General features: G+C 41.1%; 1 protein-coding gene across 1 annotated transcript in view; it reads right to left on the reverse strand.

Annotated features, from left to right (window-relative positions):
- LOC135500332 (serine/threonine-protein kinase 17A-like) overlaps nt 1–17,210 on the reverse strand; it is a 35,654-nt gene extending 18,444 nt beyond the window's left edge. Inside the window, exons 1-2 of the mRNA XM_064791736.1 lie at nt 16,476–17,210; nt 9,221–9,433 (exon numbers count right to left, since the gene is read on the reverse strand). Coding sequence (XP_064647806.1) covers nt 9,221–9,433; nt 16,476–16,606 — 344 coding nt within the window. The 5' untranslated portion in view covers nt 16,607–17,210. The remainder of the gene's footprint in view (nt 1–9,220; nt 9,434–16,475) is intronic.
- Nucleotides 17,211–18,399: the final 1,189 nt, after the last annotated feature.

An 18,399-nucleotide genomic window follows, 5' to 3' on the forward strand; every position in this document is an offset into this window, starting at 1 on the left:
CACCTGCACAGCATGGGACCATGTACATGACGTGGTGTGCACGTCACCTGCACAGCATGGGACCATGTACATGACGTGGTATGCACGTCACCTGCACAGCATTGGACCATGTACATGACGTGGTGTGCACGTCACCTGCACAGCATGGGACCATGTACATGACGTGGTGTGCACGTCACCTGCACAGCATGGGACCATGTACATGACGTGGTATGCACGTCACCTGCACAGCATGGGACCATATATGATGTGCTATGCACGTCAGCCGCAGCAAAAGGGTAAGCATGTCAACTGCAGTGAAAGGGTTAAGTGAAGAGATGAATTGAAAGCTTTAAGAACCCTATTGATGACTCTGAAACCTCTGTCACATCTCACCCATTATGTTTGAAGTAAACGTAAGTTATGTTTGCATCCGAATAAAAATTGCTGTGAAAACAGCAAAATACTTATAATAAATATGTACAAAGCAAAAATAGATTGAAGAATGAAAATGAGTTTCCATAATGCTGGGGCCCCAGAAGAATTGGTTCAGAAAAGTTAACATGTAACAACAACAACGGAAGGAAATGGTTGAGAAAAGTTAACATGCAACAACGATAACGGAAGAACAATCGGTGAAATCATCACTATATCCTCGCAGTGAAAATTATTCTTGGCTGAGAGTCTATTTTGTTGATTACCGTATTTTGCTGCGTATAAAACGCACCGGGGTATAAAGCGCACCCATTGAGTCCGTAGACAAAATCCAGACATAAGGCGCACCTACGTATAACACGCAGTACATTTTACATACTACAGGTATACACAATGTACCGGGTATACTGGGCCATAAACAATTTTTGCCAGTTTTTAAATTGAACTTCCTATTTCTTTTTCAGTTGAAAAGGACTGTTGTAACAATGAAGAGGGAAAGTGGTCATACACACCTCCGACCCTGCATCACATACTTGTATACTAGTTGCTAATAAAGCCGATACATTTGTACTGCGTTCCTCTTTCTTATCTCACTACAGCGGTAGTCTTGCTCGTACTGGATATAACCGATAAAGCTTTTCTCATTGAGAGAAAAACTGTGTTGTGCTCAACTTCAATTTCGTGTGTTGACACGGTATGGGGGCTGTATCATAGGTCGACAGAATAGAGAAGTCAAATTTTCCAAACAAAAACGTTTTTTATTACCCGGTAAATACACAATAAAGTTATGGATGTTTAATCAGCACATAATAGCACACAAACAGTATCCCATTATTCACAATAGCCAATTAGCACCTTAACAATGCCTTGTTTATGGTAGGTAATTAAACGGTACTTTGCATCAATCAAGGACAATAGACCAAACAATGAGTCGTTTAAATTGTCATTGTGTAGAATTGTCAATAGAATACACTGTAGATTACGGTACACAATAGATTAGGGTTGAAAATCTTATGCACAGTCAGAAATAGTTCATAATTGTTCATGAAGTAATTACTTAGTAATCTTAGTTCTGAAAAGTCCAAAGGGAGAAATGTTCATTCAAATAGTTTATAAATCCTCGATATCGCTGGCCGTAAATCCGTCAAAATCCTCGTCATCAGTATCATCGTTGAAGAGGTTTGCGAATAGCTGGGCCATCTCGGGTGATACATTCGGAAGAGTATTCGCGGTTTCATCATCGTCAGAATCGTCGTCGTTCTCTGGTTGATCGGGCAAAGCATCGGGAAGCATCGCAGATTTTCGAAATCCATTCGTAATGGAAGACGTTTTCACTTTGGTCCACGACTCCAATACCCATTTGGCAACTTCAGCGTAGCTGGCACGGCGTTGGCGGCCCGTCTTAGTGAACGTATGTTCGCCCTCAACCATCCAAGTCTCCCAAATCGTACGCAGATTGTCCTTAAACGCTTTGTTTACGGCGATATCCAAAGGTTGAAGCAGCTTCGTAAGGCCTCCTGGAATTACCGAAATCAAGGAGTTCTGGCGTTGGAGATGATCTTTAACCGACTGCGTCTTGTGGGCAGTCATTGAATCAAGGACAAGAACAGACTTGGACGTGTGGAAAAATCCGCCCGGTCGCTTCACATGCACGGAGTCCAACCAGTCGTTCATGACGGCTTCGTTCATCCATCCCTTCGCGTTCGCTCTGATAGAGACACCGGCCGGAAACTTCTCTTTCGGGATGGTCTTACGTTTGAAGATAAGCATGGGTGGCAACTTCTTTCCGGAGGCAGTGCAGGCAAGGACGACAGTGAAGCTTGTTTTCTCGTGGCCTGTCGTCTTGATTGGAACCATGTTGACACCGGTCTTCTCAACGGTGCGATGCATGGGGATGTCGAATGTCAGTGGGACCTCATCCATGTTTGTCACCCGGTCCAGATCGATCTTGTGCTCAGTGATGATGTCTTTCGTGTATGACTGGAAGCTGTCGACCTTTTCCTGCCAGTCAGCTGGTAACTTCTGACAAACTGTGGTGCGGGTTCGGATCGAGAGTTCTTTGCGTCGCATAAACCTGAAGCACCAGGAGGGACCACCTTGGAATTCCTCTATCAGCATGTCGTCTGCGATCGTTCTTGCTTTCAATCGGATGCTAACGGTCGAGACGCCTCTGCCAGCTGCCCTCTGCTCTGTAACCCATGCCATTACTGTATCTTCAAGTGCTGGCCAGCGTGCCTTGTCACCCCGGAACGTCTTCCTTGATTTCTTGGTCTTCTTCAGGGCATCCTTCATCTTTCGCCAACCTCGCACCATAGACTCATTGATACCAAACTCCCGACCGGCGGCTCTGTTCCCGTGCTGTTCTGCATACTCGATAACTTTAAGCTTGAATCTGGCTTCATACGACGTTCTTCTCTTGACTGGAGGCATCTTGACTGTTCGTGGATTCTGGATTATTATGACGTGGCCTGTTCGCTTGTACTTGTGATATGTCTCAACAGTAATTTTGACCCCTATTTATACCCCTTAATTGGCTCCTGATGTAGATTTTTGTGATGCCACAGATTTGCATATGATTAATTAGGGCAATTAACTGACCCTTCAATAAAATGAGTTGTACTAATCAATCTCCCCTAGTTGTGATATGTGTGAATCATTTTGATTGGTTTAATTCATCTGCCAAAATTTACGATTTTCTCACCTTTTTAGTGTGAATTGAACCATCGGTTGGGAAGGATATCGGACCTGCGATACTTACCATTCAAGCCCATGCTCAATGATATCATCGGCTAATCGGGCCCTCTGCCTTGACTATTCCAATACACAGAACAACAAATAACTACGCTTGTAGGCTTATGTTATTTTATATTCAGATGATAATAATTTTATTATAGAAATACGGGTGCCAATTCCTAAAGCAAAACAAATACCGGTACGTATTTGCCGACCTAAAAAATAAAATAAAATGCATCAGATCTTCAGAATGATGATAATAACTTCTGAGATGCCCCCTGCCTATCTTTCCTTCGTAAAAGCCTCGCTTTGATGTTAAATCATGGCGGCACACGATCAGCTGATTTATCGATTTGGATTTATCTCGCATCTACGCTCAGAATATTGCCACTAAGGACCCTCAAAAACATTTATAGAAGTAACTGAAATGATAATGAGGATACTAATATGTATGGCGTACAGAACAGGCGAGTTAGCATCGGTGAACTATGCAAAGTGCATCGATATTCCCGATTTTTCTTTCGTGCAAAAATATAAAATGCGCCGACTTGGTTGCGAGCCAAAAAAGCCGTCAAAAGAAATGAGTTGATGGAAAAAAATCTTGTGATCATTCGGTGGCTTCCTAGGGCTAGGCCATAGATAACACGCACCTTTGTATAACGCGCACCCCCCGATTTTAGGGCTTTCTTGGGTCAAAAAGCTGCGCCTTATACGCAGCAAAATACGGTATATCCATTATAATAATGGACTGATTTATTTGCGAGTGTTGTTTGGGAATTTTGGTGTTATAGATTTCTTTTACGTCTTAACGTTCTTCTGTTCGACTTTAACATTTTAACATTTTTTATTGCGACAACATCTTTCTTCAAGGATATTTTTAGCCATGTTGTACATGTCGATATGCTAGACTCACCGATCTATCAACACCGGTTCATTATCTCTCCGCATGACCGCCCCAACACAATGCACATTGAACAGGCCAAAGCCCCTTCATACCTGATTGACTCCAGGGCGTATCTGTCTGTCATTCTGAACCCTTGCTGTGAAATCGACACAAGAAACGCCAAGGGCAGGACATGATGTCATCATCATCAGAATGTTAGACAACTTGGTTTTGCCCCCTATTGGCTATCTCGATTGAAAAATGTTGCATTGCATCGAACGACAACGGGCATGATATCTATGGGGGCTTGGTCTTACATCGGAGTATCTAGAGTATATGATGAACAACTTTGTGTACGAAACTCTGCAACATAATTTCAGTCAATAACCAAAATCTTAAGGTGTCGACTTGATAAAGAGCCAAGTGTTTTTTCGAAGGTGAGCTGTCTCCAATTAAGCAGGTAATAACAGAACATGATTTACATTTCTGTTTTGAACTGGAAATATTCTGCAGAGACGAGGCTTGCTATGAGGCAATTTGCCATGAGACAAAATCTTCAGATAACAGAAAGCGTGGGAGGGTTTCAGGCATTTATTTATGGGATTTGGGAGCAAAATTGAGCATTCTGAAATGCAAAAAATTTTTCAGCAGGTCAAATACCCCTAAAAACGAAAAAAGACATTTGTTTTGAAACTTCTAGATTCTTTTGGGGATTTTTTTCGCTAATTAATTTGAGGACATGTGGCACCCTCAACACCATTGTGAAAACTATGCATTGAGAGGCCCGACAGGTGATAATAATATTCCTAACCTAAAAAACAGACACCATCTGTACATACACTTGGCTGAAAAATTTCCTGTGAGCGATTGTGGCCATCATGGAAACATCGCCACACCTAAAATATCTCTATTTATTCACCGCCAGCTTTCCCATTCCACCAAACTTTTTTTCCCGACCGTCCTGTAATCACAACGTACCATCCTATCCCTACTTCCTGTGCGGAACGGGGTAACTGCTGTCAATATATATAGCATGTCAGTAGTTGCACTAACCCGCAGAGTTTAGCAATCTATTTTGAATAGTTTTTTAGAAAAATAAGATGATTCATCACAAACATGAGAACATAATCATTCCCAACAATTTTTCTCTTCGGATCGGATTCACAGATGAAAACCAGTTTCGACAAAAAAACCACCAGACCACCAGGTGAGGAAAATCTCCAAGACGTCAAGCTGCCTTGAGCTGCTGCTTACAATTTAACAGTTTAACAATTTTTTTGGCAGAAATGTCTGCAGGAAGGAAAGCAGTTTGGTTGGATGAGAAGAAATGCATTTTTGTTCTCAACAAAACATACTTGAGGCTCGTGGATCTATGACCTGGATATGCAAGCCAAGCCCCCACAGATATTATGCACATTGTTGTTCGCTGGGATTCAACATTGATCAATCAGGCTGGACAAAGGGTGGGCGACACCAATTTGTCAAATGGTTATGCCATTTGACTTTGCATCAATTTCATGGTAAGAGTTCAGATGTCTGCCTCATACTTATTTCTCTTTATTTTCAATGCATTTCTTTTATTGAAGATTCTTCGCCAATGGAACTAGGCTAATATAGACAGGGAAATTGATCGCCCACATCATCACCACTGATAGAAGTAACGTGGAAGTGGTGAGGTCGCAAGTGATCAGATCATTCCCAATGCCAACCAATGTCCATCAACTCACCACGGCCTGAAGACAGACAAGTTTCAGCTAATCAGTGTGAAGGGACCGTGGTCTGTTCAATGCACCAGTGGAGGGTCATGCCTCAACTTAATAACCAGTCTTAGATAGGTGAGTCTGGAGTAGATTGTGTGGACCACGAAAAACGCCCAGCTGGTAAAAGTAGACTTAATTCTCCATTTGAGAGACGAATCACCAGCCACATCATACACATTTTTCATTGTGTCTGTCAGTGTTATATACCCACTGATAAATTTGCATATTATGTATCTTACATACTTTCTTTGCTGTGAGGAAACTCAAGTAGTTCGTTCAAAATTACAATATCATGAATTTTATTCCAATTCCATCAAAGGTATGTCATGCAAGTGCGTAGAAAATTACAATCTCATGAATTTTATTCCAATTCCATCCAAGGCATGTCATGCATATGTGCATGTCAATTTATCGTTCGATGATTTTAAAAGTGCTCATTCTGATTGCAAACAGCCACGGAACAACTAGCAGAAATGGATCAGCCAAATGTACATACGTCATACTATTGGAAGAGATTCAAAATAGGCCATTTTCCAGATGCACCGGTACCACCTAGGGTCCGACCAACAAACCATCTTTACATCTTCACGGTAATAGACGCTAGGCAATGCTTCTCGAGCCATTGTCGGGCGTCTTTTACCGTGAAGATCTATTTTTTAAGACGGTTTGTTGGTCCGACCCTAGGTGGTACTGGCGTATCTGGAAAATGGCCTAAACTCATCAAGATTCCTGTATAATGCATCTTGACCCTCAATGTATTGACATTCCTCTGCAGCTTCCAGACAATGCACATCCATACCTTCACGGAGACTACAGCATGAATTTGTAGTGTATGCTATCTATTTCAAACTGAAGTTGATTGGCTATTACTCACTCATAAACGGCATCGCTGTACACACAATGATCACACAACCAAGATGAACCAGGAAAGTGACCACACTTGAAGACTTCCCACTAACTTGTTAGTCTAATATACAATAGAATCCTGATACTTGAGACAAAGTAGGCCTAATGCAAATTCCTAGAACCTAGTACAGTGGAACCTCCCTTAGCGGACACCTCTCTATCAAGAAACACCTCTTGGTAAAAGGACAATAGTTTTGGTCCAAAATTGGTTGTTTCCATTCAATCAGGACACCTCTCTATTAAGGACAGCACTTGTCAGTTCCAAGGGTGTCCTTAATAGAGAGGTTCTACTGTATTCTTCATTATTTATCAGACAAGGTGATATTCATTAGATTGGAAATTTCAGATTTCAAATTTTATTTTAAAAAAAAAACTTTTGAAGAAATGTGTGAACTGGAAGTGGAAGAGGCATTTTAAAAAATATATCGTACTGGGAAATGAACTCATGCTCCTATCTACGTAACTTTACCACAAACATTGATGAGTCAGCCTAGAGGCGAATGTAGCCCATTTTCTACCTTGGAAGTTCATCAGGGAATGTTATTACCGAAGAAGAAAGAAATATTGCGTTGATCCTAGCTTTCAGCATCGTGGCAGGTAGCGTTCATTTGCATTTATTTGATTGAATGGTGCTTTTACTGCTAATGCATCTGCCTGTGTGCATGAAGACACCTCAGAGCCAACAATTCTAAGCCTTTCTTAGACTATTTACAGACACTGACGTCACTATGCATAAACTTTTTCAGAAGCTTTCCTCAAGCCAAGGATGTGCTTTTTAACACCTGGAGCTAGGACGTGAAGTTCACCACTGTGGCACTGCTAAACTTGAGAGGTAAAGGAACTATACTTTGAGATTAAAAACAACTTGAACTCAAAGTGACCGAGAGTGATTATTTAAAATTTGTGAAAATGTCCAGATTAAGAAAACCCACAATTCTGTCTGTCAAAGTTTTAAAATTGGATGATAATGCCAAGCGGGCCTTTCGTGAAGTCATACTCCAACTTCCAAGCCACGACTGCCCATCACCATACAATTTCCCACTTTTTACCATACAATTTCCCACTTTTTATATTCGAATATTGTACAGTTCATAGCCATAGGCATTCTCAATCTGGACTCTTCATAAAAAAACTCCAAGGAAAAACTCTCCTCGGACCACTCTAAAGCCATCTGAGGTTCATGTTGTTTTGCTTGATCGTAACTAAAAAAATTTCCCTTATCGGAATAACCTGCACATTCAAAACACAAACTGACGCTAAAGCATTCATCAAGTCATGAAGACAAACCCGCTACTTCAACTTTGCTAACCAGACCAACACATTAATTGGGCATGTAATTTGACATAATTGCCAAATTTTTTAGGACAAGAGTGTTAATTCATTTTATTCATGAACATGTATTGTAAGTCAGGAATTTCGAATGGGCCTGTCGCACTTTTTGCACAGTTGAAGTGTGATTGTATACATGCAGCTTGCATGGTCAGAAGTAAAACACTCTTTCGGTAGGCGCAATAAAAATGTCACAAAAATTCACGTCGATAAAACGTTATATTGAAAGATAACCTTCATAGACATTGACTACCAGGGGTTAACATTTCAAAGTTTTAGGTTTGATAGTTTTGTCACAGTGAAGAATGAATAGGCCAGGGGCCATTGTGCTCACCGTATAGACATTTGGTGGTTAGGAATTCATCCGGGTTAAAGAAACATGCTACATGGTAAAGTCAAAATCAAAGTCAGTATGATGTGATGTATAATTGCTTGGGGTACCTATATGATAAAAATATCATCGAAAGCAAGTCACTAATAAGCAATGTATTGCATTTTCTAACTTTTTAGTTTGGCCCCCTGGTGGCCGAGTCGAGAATCAGATCAAACCGAATTTCAGCCTCAAAGGTTATCTGACATAGGATATCATGTGTATCAAGTTTCACATTCATAGCTTAAGTCATATTAAGTGGTTAAGAAACTTGCCGTAGTTACCCTCAAATGGCCAATTTATGGCAAACTGACCTCTGTGACCTTGAAAAGTAGGTCAAATCCAAAACCCGTAGGATATGTGATGTATCCTTGCTCTGAGTACCTACCTCAAAAATATCATCAAAAACAAAGTCACTAATATTAATAAGCGAGATTATTGCACTTTTTACCTTTTTTTCACTTTTGGCCCCCAGGTGGCCAAGTGGAGAATATTAAGATCAAACCGAAATTCGGTGTCAGAGGTTGTACATGATGTAGGGAGTCGTGTATACCAAATTTCAAGTTCATAGCTTTAGCAGTTAGGAAATGTGCCATAGTTACCCTCAAATGGCCAATTTACGCCATTTGACCTCTGTCACCCTGATAATTACTTCAAATCAAAAACCTGTACGATATGTGATGTATCCTTGCTAGGCGAACCTACCATAAAGATCTTATCATAAATGACTCATTTATGAGAGAGATATCACACACTTTTTAAGTTTCCACTTTTGGCCCCCTGGTGGCCAAATCAAAAGTGAAAACAAAATCTTTTAAAACTTACTATTCCATGATGACGACTATCTCATGGACTGTCTCGTGAATGTCTGTCATGTGGATCAATCTCGGATGGCTCAGTGCTATTTCATGCATGACGAGCTCGTGCAGAACATCGTTTCTACAGTCCTTCCCTTTTCTGCGTTTACGGATAAACTTTGCTGCGTACACCTTCCCTGTATTTTTGTCACGGATTCGTCTAACTACAGCGAATTTACCGCTGGAAAGAAAAAAATCAGAAATATTACTGAATTAGATGAATCATAAATGAAGTTCTAGAAGCAACATTGTTGCCAACAAGATACGCAGATGCACCCTACTGGGCTGAGATCACTATTATCAACTGTTCAGTGGTACCATGGGATAAATGTGATGAAATTTAAAAAAAGCCCTGTCATGCCTAAATACTGCCTGGAAAGTGGAATGTTGGTTATTTGGTTTGCAAACATCATTTTAGGCTTTTTTGATTTTTAATGATATCAACTACCACAATTCAGGTCGCTTTTGAAAATGGAACTCCTTTTCTAGATTTTACGGGGTCAGTAAGATATTCTCTCACAGGCAAACACAAACCCGCATCGTGTTATCTTCTGACTGGCATGTCTCAAAAAAACGCTAATAAAACAATTAAGAATCATTGGAACTTTCTAAAATTCACTTATGACATTGACAAGATATAGGACTACACTTCTACAAAGTTTGATGAAAATCGCAGCATTGAATTTTTTTTAAATCACGAAAATGTATGAACACAAAATGTACACAGACCCTATCAGATTTAATTGTGTACCGAGTCCTACTGATTGTCCACCCTGTGGAATCAGCCACAACCTCTCGGTGGATCACCCACAGTCTCTTCGACTCCCGAGTCAAAGCTATGGAGTATGGCATGCCAAAGCGGAATTCTTTTAGGACAGATTTTTTACATCACTGCCCACTGGGTCGGTTGTTCAAAAGCACACAATTCATGTTATCCGTAATTGTTACGTTTTTTAAAGTATCATTTTAAGACGTTATCTCTTTCACTTAATCGCATTAAAATTTTCACGTAAACACTTAGCGACTCCGTTTAAAAGCCAACGTGGTTTTGAATAACCCAGGACTGAATCTTACACCAGAATCACGCTACAAATCGCGAAAATATACACAAATTTCTCTCAGGACAAAAACGGTAAAAGACAGGTTACCAATTCCTTATCGTATATTTTTTTGTCCTTCAGTTCAGAGTAATTTATTTTCAAGTTTCAAATATTTTATAAATGTCAGTACACAAAACACGCCACGAATTCGTTTTCGTCCAGAATTTTTACGACCAGGACACACTTGATTCCTGTAGAACGCACATGACCATGCAAACTCAAGTCTAATCTATGATTGGTTAAAGGAGATGTGATGTCATCATTTTTGTGGTCACATGATCACTGGCAAGAGTTGCATGATTTCTGCAGAAGTTTTTGTCCTGCCCGCAAAAACAATTCTGGAGCGAATGGTGTCCTGGCGCGTTTTGCATTCTTGGATATAAAAGAGTTTCAGAACGATTTTTTGGGGTAAAATACAGATTTTTTTATTCTGTGAAGTGAATTTCCAATTCATTCTGGTGTGAAAAGGGTCCTTAACAATGTTTTGTGAATTTCTATAAGAAAAATGGCTTCTTGCATCGAAAATTATTTTCCTTAAAAAATTCTGCTTTGGCATGCCAACTGCCATACAAAGTCTAGTACTGCTCTTTGCACTGGCTTCCAATTCAGCAGCGAATTGATTTCAAGATACTTGCAACAACTCACAAGATTGTACAAGGAAGTGCACTCAGCATACCTTTCCGTGCTAGTACGGAATCTTTGCAGTCAAAGACAAACTCGTGCCACAAGACGTCCTAGGAAGCTGCACATCAGCAGGACCAGAACCTCTTATGGTGACAGGTTTTTTTGCTGTTGGTGCAGCCCCCTTGTGGAACCAGCTGCCACCGGACTTTCACTCACTTGACTCTTTTGTATCCTTCAAAAGGGAGTTGAAAACGTGGCTATTTAGAAAGGCTTCGGGGGAGTAGCGCTTTACATCGTATTATCGTAATGAGGGAGAAGCGCTATAAATTATTACTGTGCCCTGCAGAATGATGGTCGCAAGGGTTCCCTTGCTTCTGTCGTGATGGCTAAACCACCTTACATGCTGTCTTAGCCACACAGGCCGCCGTGGCCTACAATTGAACAACCAGCTTTCCGACCTATATGTTGGGTGTGGTGAATGTCAAGAAGTCTGTGGTAACAGTTGAGCATGAAATGCCAAGATAGAAAAATGCAGCAATGCTTAAAAACGCAGCAATGCTATTCAAGGTACAGCTTTTTAAGCATTGCTGCATTTTTCTATCTCTTCGACCAACTCCATGATTCTGAGGCAAACATGCAGGAAAATTGAGATCACCTGGCTCCATTATACTATTAGAGAAAGTCTGTTACACAGCAATAACACAAAATCACCCTCGATACTGCTTCACCTTCACAATCTATTATTCATGCAATACCACATGGCTCGCATGTATCATGAGAAAAAAGTTCTTCCCAGGCTTGATCAGCAATAATTTCAAATTTGATGAGATATATATATACTTATAATGTATATTCATGGCATTGAAATTATCTATTTGAGCTGTTTTTACCAGAATATATGTCCAAGAAAAGATCATGTTTTATCCACTAACAATGTAACATGATTGTATGTCATTTTTATGTATTTTTGCATGACATTTATAATGTACTTACTACTACTACAGTAGAACCTCTCTATTAAGGACACCTTCGGGACTGGCAAGTGCTGTCCTTAATAGAGAGGTGTCCTGATTAGAGAGGTGTCCTGATTAGAGAGGTCAAATTCAATAGAATTGAAACTACCAATTTGGGACCAAAACTAGTGTACTTAATAGAGGTTGTCCTTAATAAAGAGGTGTTCGCTAAGGGAGGTTCCACTGTATGTACAAACATCCCCTTGTCATGCAAAAATACTGGGTTCTAAAAACTTTTTATTTGGGGCTTTTGAGTGAAAATTGCACATGTTGTATTGCACTATCAACATGACTGAACAGTGAACTGTTTGCACTAACTGGTGATCTAGGAAAATAGGAATGCATGCAGTAAATATATGGGCGGTTATTTCCGCATTAAATGATGTCCTAAAACGCGTCTTTATAACTGGCGACTCGTGTGTGTGTGTAGAGCAACCCGTGCGTACAGAGCAAAACGCGCGTATCTAACTCGCGACCCCTACAAAGAACATAACGCGAATGTATAACTACTGTCGCATAAACGTGCCGTCGGATAACTAGTGTCGGATAACTAGTGTCGGATAACTGCTGTCGCATATAAGGTTCCTCAGCCTCCCGCATCGCGGCGCTCTTGTGTCTTGATGATTATTGTTTTTGCTCTAAGCGACATACGATTTACCAATTGGTAACTGTAATGTAGTAGGCGCACTTCAAATGGCCTTGCTTTTGCACTTAGCAGACCGTGTTAAGCGCGTTCTCGTTGAGGTGGAAATATGTATAGAACGACAGGTAAATTTAGAGGAATCTGTGATTTTCATGGTTGAATCTTTGGCTAGAGACTGTGCTGAAATAAGCATTGGGGATCCACTTAGAGCTCGATTTATTTTGCCTCTCCCAAGGATGAGGAGACTCCTTATCCAGTGTGGAATCTGGATTGAGTGAAGATTATTGGTTGGAGGCCTCGGTTGGGCAAAATAAATTGAAATGTTATCCAATCAAATGGAAAACTTACCCAAGAGATATTCAATCTGTTCTTTGACTCCGGGAAGATGTAGTTTTGGCCTACCCCGGCTGCGGTTGCCATTGCCATTGGCATTATCTGGCAAGACTGGTGCTGGACGTGGTCGTGGAATGCTCACAGTGTTCTCAAAATGCTCTCGCAGCAAATTTAATGTCTGCACCAGAAGAGTTGGAATGGACTCTAGATTGACATCCCCAATGCATATTTCAGCACAGTCTCTAGCCAAAGATTCAACCATGAAAATCACAGATTCCTCTAAATTTACCTGTCGTTCTATACATATTTCCACCTCAACGAGAACGCGCTTAACACGGTCTGCTAAGTGCAAAAGCAAGGCCATTTGAAGTGCGCCTACTACATTACAGTTACCAATTGGTAAATCGTATGTCGCTTAGAGCAAAAACAATAATCATCAAGACACAAGAGCGCCGCGATGCGGGAGGCCGAGGAATGCGACAGCAGTTATCCGACAGCACTTATCCGACACTAGTTATCCGACACTAGTTATCCGACGGCACGTTTATGCGACAGTAGTTATACATTCGCGATATGTTCTTTGTAGGGGTCGCGAGTTAGATACGCGCGTTTTGCTCTGTACGCACGGGTTGCTCTACACACACACACACGAGTCGCCAGTTATAAAGACGCGTTTTAGGACATCATTTAATGCGGAAATAACCGCCCATACAAATAGCCATTGGGTAGCCGACATGACATGTGAAGGCCTAGGATCTTAGTTCTCCTTCTTCTCAGACTCTGTATAAAAAGCCTGGGCCTATTGCTGACTCTTAAGGAACGAGGCATGATATTGCCTTATCACTCAATCTCTATCGGACCAATTGATACTTTTATGCAAGCAACAGCACAGGGTCCGGATCTCTGGACAATAAATTGAGAGGTTCAAAGCGAACTGGAACCGCCGAGCGATTTATTCAACTTTTCGACTTTCACCGCCCGAGAAAGTCAAACTTCCAACTTCCTATTCGAGTTCAGATTTGTAGCTCCGCCCCCAGTGCCCGAGCATGCGCAGTTCAATTTGTTATTATTGAGAATCATGTGAGAATCACGTGAGTCATGGCTCATGCGATCTTTAATTCATGAATTTTCGTAGTAAATTCCATAGTAGTGACGTCACTGAATGATTGACAGCTAGGCGCCATGATTCATTCATGCCTCGTTATGATCACCCGATACGCGGGAAATGAAAACGAGGTCATACGAACTGGCTTGGCGGTTCGAGTTCGCTTTATTAATTTGTCTCTTCGATATGGCCCCCTCTTTTGCGTTTGATTTTCATTGCAATTCAATCTTTCGGCCCATTTTAACCTGCCTCCGCCATGGGTACAATGCTAGTATTAATAATGCATCAATTGATAAAAACTTGGTATTCACATCTGTCTGCATGACGTGTTATCAGTGGGGGGCCGGGGGTGGGGAGGGGGGGGGGGGGGGGGGGTGTTTGTCAGTCAAGTGAGGATGTGCATGTGCCCTAACAGCATCGATTGATGAAATCTATTCAATTTTCAAATTCAAAGACAGATTTTAATTTTTTTTGAATAAACGACGTATCCCTTTATTCAAGTATTTTAAGAAGAAGCCGCAAGCAAAACCATCCGTTCTGACATTCATGAAAACAAAGGCAGGATGGTCTAATATTTTTTGACAGGGGTTGAATGAAACGTGTCAAGTGTCAAGCAGGTGTGTTTGTCACCATCCTGTTTGTTATCGACGTCTTCGTAGAAGCCGAATCAGTGCCAAAAAAATCAAATGCTCACACGTCGGAAGACCTAAGCCAACTTCGGACGATGCCTAGAGACACGGCGATCCTTTGTTCAATATCAAGGTGAAACGCATGGCTGGTTGGCTTACTGGACTTTGCGCAAAGAAAGCAACGAGCGCAATGGGGGAGCGACCATTATTTTTAACCCGGCTATTTTGTCTGTCCTAAAATAACTTGGGGCGAATACGGCCATCGAATAGCCGTAGATCTCCATATTGTGGATGGTGTAATGCTTGGTCATGGGTTCGATTCTTGGGATCAACTCCTCAAGTACGTAAGGCGAGACTTTTTTTATTTGTTGGTGCTCGGATCCGCCGACCTCCCGATGTCCGAAATAAGAAAAAAAATAAAATTTTTATATCTAGCCAGTCTCGGATCCGCCGATTCGAACATTACCGATTTTACAAAAAAAAAAAATTTTTTATTTATTTTGAGCTCCGACGCCCGACGGTAACTTAAAAGATCAAAAATATTTTTTTCAAAATCAAAATTCGACATGATTGAATTAAAATTAGCTTCGTCGGATTGATCATTCGAATCGAAAGTGCGAATGCCAGACCAGCTCTGCCAGACCTAGACTGGTTCTTGTCCTTTCCTAATGCATCCACAGTAGATATTATGAAGAGAAGCAGTCTATTGTTATGAGTCTGGCTGCCATGGCTGCTGACTGTTCAATATGTGAAAATGCACTACTTTTTTTAGGAAATTTTTTTATTTTTATCCTTCCCTCCAACTTTGAGAAATCCTATCATTTTTTCGAGACCATGAAATCTTTGGAAAAAAACATTTTTTTTTGTTTTTGTTTTTCGTCCTCCTCAAAAATATATTCCTCCAAAAATCCGAGCACCAACTAATAAAAAAAGTCTCGCCTAAGCAATGAGTTTGAATCTGGATATTTACTCCTCAATGTGATGTTGTGGTGCATTGGTCATAGGTACAATTCTTGATAGTTACTCTTCAATGGGATGGTGTAGTGCTTCGGTCATGGGTTCGATTTTGAGATTTACTCTTTGCCGGTGTGGTGCGGGTCTCAGCCTCCTGTTTACCTCAATATGTATTAATATACCTTGAACCATTCGTTGCGCTGTGGCACCTAGCCATCTCCATGTCACAATATAATATTCCCAGTGATTTGCACTGTAGCCCCTCTATTTATGACCATAGCAGCAATACATGGACACTTAGATGCCGGCGCCACCTATCAATCCCCATGAACCAGCCAGAACTGATATTCCAAACTACCCTAATGTCACAAGCTCCTTTAACTGCCAGTGACTTGCACTTGTATCGCCGTCTATGACCATGAAGGCAAATATATGCTCGGTTAGATGCTGGCGCCACCTATTCATCACCATGAACTTAGCCAAACTCATATTCCAAACTAACCTAATCAGTGAATCACCTGTAACTAAAAATTGTATTCCATCGCCACGGCCGGCCGCCAGTCCATAAAACAAGTATGTGTAACCTTATGTGTACTGGAGTTTTAAGTCATGGCTTGTATGTGCTAGAGACATGAGAGATGTGTGCTAGCTTGATCGACTCCAGCTTGCGTTTGGCCTACTTTTGCAATGATAACTCCCCATGTAACCACGATCCTCGGATGACCAGGCCGTGTATTGGTCAGTGCCAAAACAAACTTCTTCAAATTCGTCTAGATTGTTGTGACACTGAAAATAAAGATAAATGGACAGTTTTGAACCTACCGTCCAATTTCTTGCTCAATTGTGTAGAGGCTAGTGATTGGCTCATCTCGTATACACCGATTTAACCGCTCCACCATCATCCCGTTCATGTCCGTACGGTTCGCAAAAGTATCACTCCCAGAACGATGCATGACGAATATTTAAATTTTGTTTCTTCTTGATCACAGTTACACTTAGTATACAGGCTCGTAGGCCAGAGATACTTTTCGTTGAAGCACACACACAATATGATTGGGATGAGAGATATCCAAGATATTGAGGAAGTCTTCGTGTCTTCGATCCGCCTCCAATTTCACCAAGTCCGACAATGACTAACTACTACTTGGCCTACCAAGAGTAAGACTAAGAGAAGACTAGGAGTAAGAGACAAAATGCAATATCCTTAGGCCTACACACTACTCAGTAACAGAGAAGTACTTCCAAGTCATGTTTAGAGTACACAAAACAGTGCGAGGCCAAGTATGAAGGATGTGGGATACATTCATCAGTCAGATCAGCACCAATGCGCTGCACACACTGCCATGCACTATGCACTGCATCTCCAAGCACAATGAAAATTTGTTCAAAACTTTTTCTCCGAGCACAACAAGCTATCCTGGACGGCTATTCAGCTCACAAATTACACAAAATTAGAGTTTTGTCACAGTCATTAGTCCACACATATATCCTCTACATGAAGCTACTACATGTAGGCCCTGTCAGATTATAGCTGTAGAATATTTTTGCAAAGCCGGAGATCGACGATTGTATGAAGTGTACTGTGTGTATGTGTACTTCCTCAATGCAAAGAACATCAATGAAGTGGCAGTTTCAAGATGCCCACATGTTGCAGGTGAGCGTGGATTCGGAATTAAGCGCACTAAAATAAAATTCTATACTCATTATCGTAATTAGAGTCCAAACCTTTAACAAAGCATGGACATTTTTGAGTTGATTTGACCGATTTATAACTTTTATTCGTGTGCTAATGAGATGGTACACTTGAAACTATTTAAAGCGCTCTTACGTCATTTTCAGATTAGCCAATCACAGGTGGCCAATCTATTTTGATTTCCCCAAAAAGGTAAATAAACAAACCCACATGTTATTGAAATGGCCAGGTGCCAATGTGCTCACCTGTGGTCAATAGGCCTCGTGCTTGACCTGGGGTTAAATAATTTATTCAAATGTAGGATAAATTATTTAAATATACGAATAAAAAGGATAAATTTGTCAGCATACTGAAAGGAGCATGATGATGATGATGATGATGATGATCCGAATCCAAAAATGGGATTGAGGTAGATTATGTAATTGAGGTTGAACCTTATCTTTCTTCATTCTCACAGATAGTTGTGACATTGACTCCAGCAGAGCCTGGTTGACCTAAACTCTGGACACAGTGGACCGGCCATGTTCCTCACCATAAGGAGACCAAATTAGGATGACACGATGGGCTGCCCAGGAGTCCAGGTTGACCTGGCACGATCGCCAAGAAAAGGCGACTTGACGATATCAGAAGATAACCTCATCAAAACCCCCACTGACGACATCTAACAACCATTGCCATTTGTGACCTGCTCTAGCAAAACCAGGCGCATGTCGCACATAAGATGAGCCAAGATGACACCAGGAGACAATAGACGACATTGATGTCCACAAAAGGCAGACAATAGTGAAATGAACAAACAGTCTGTCTCAACCTGCCAAGCTCTGAGCCACATGCGACTGGTTTTGCTGGAACGGGTCACATTTATGCCTCAGAAAATGTCTTGAACACAGTCAAGTTATGATTGGCTGACATTATTCAGGCAAGACTGATGGTTGTGACAATGGGTGATATGAATAAAGACTAGTAAATGATTTTACTTCAGTTTTGTACAGAAAGGCCTAGTGTAAATGTACATGGGGTTTTCAGTAAAAGCAATTGCTGGTCTTTATTCAT

The sequence above is a fragment of the Lineus longissimus genome, chromosome 16, assembly GCF_910592395.1.
Source record: "Lineus longissimus chromosome 16, tnLinLong1.2, whole genome shotgun sequence".
NCBI classification, from domain to species: Eukaryota; Metazoa; Nemertea; class Pilidiophora; order Heteronemertea; family Lineidae; genus Lineus; species Lineus longissimus.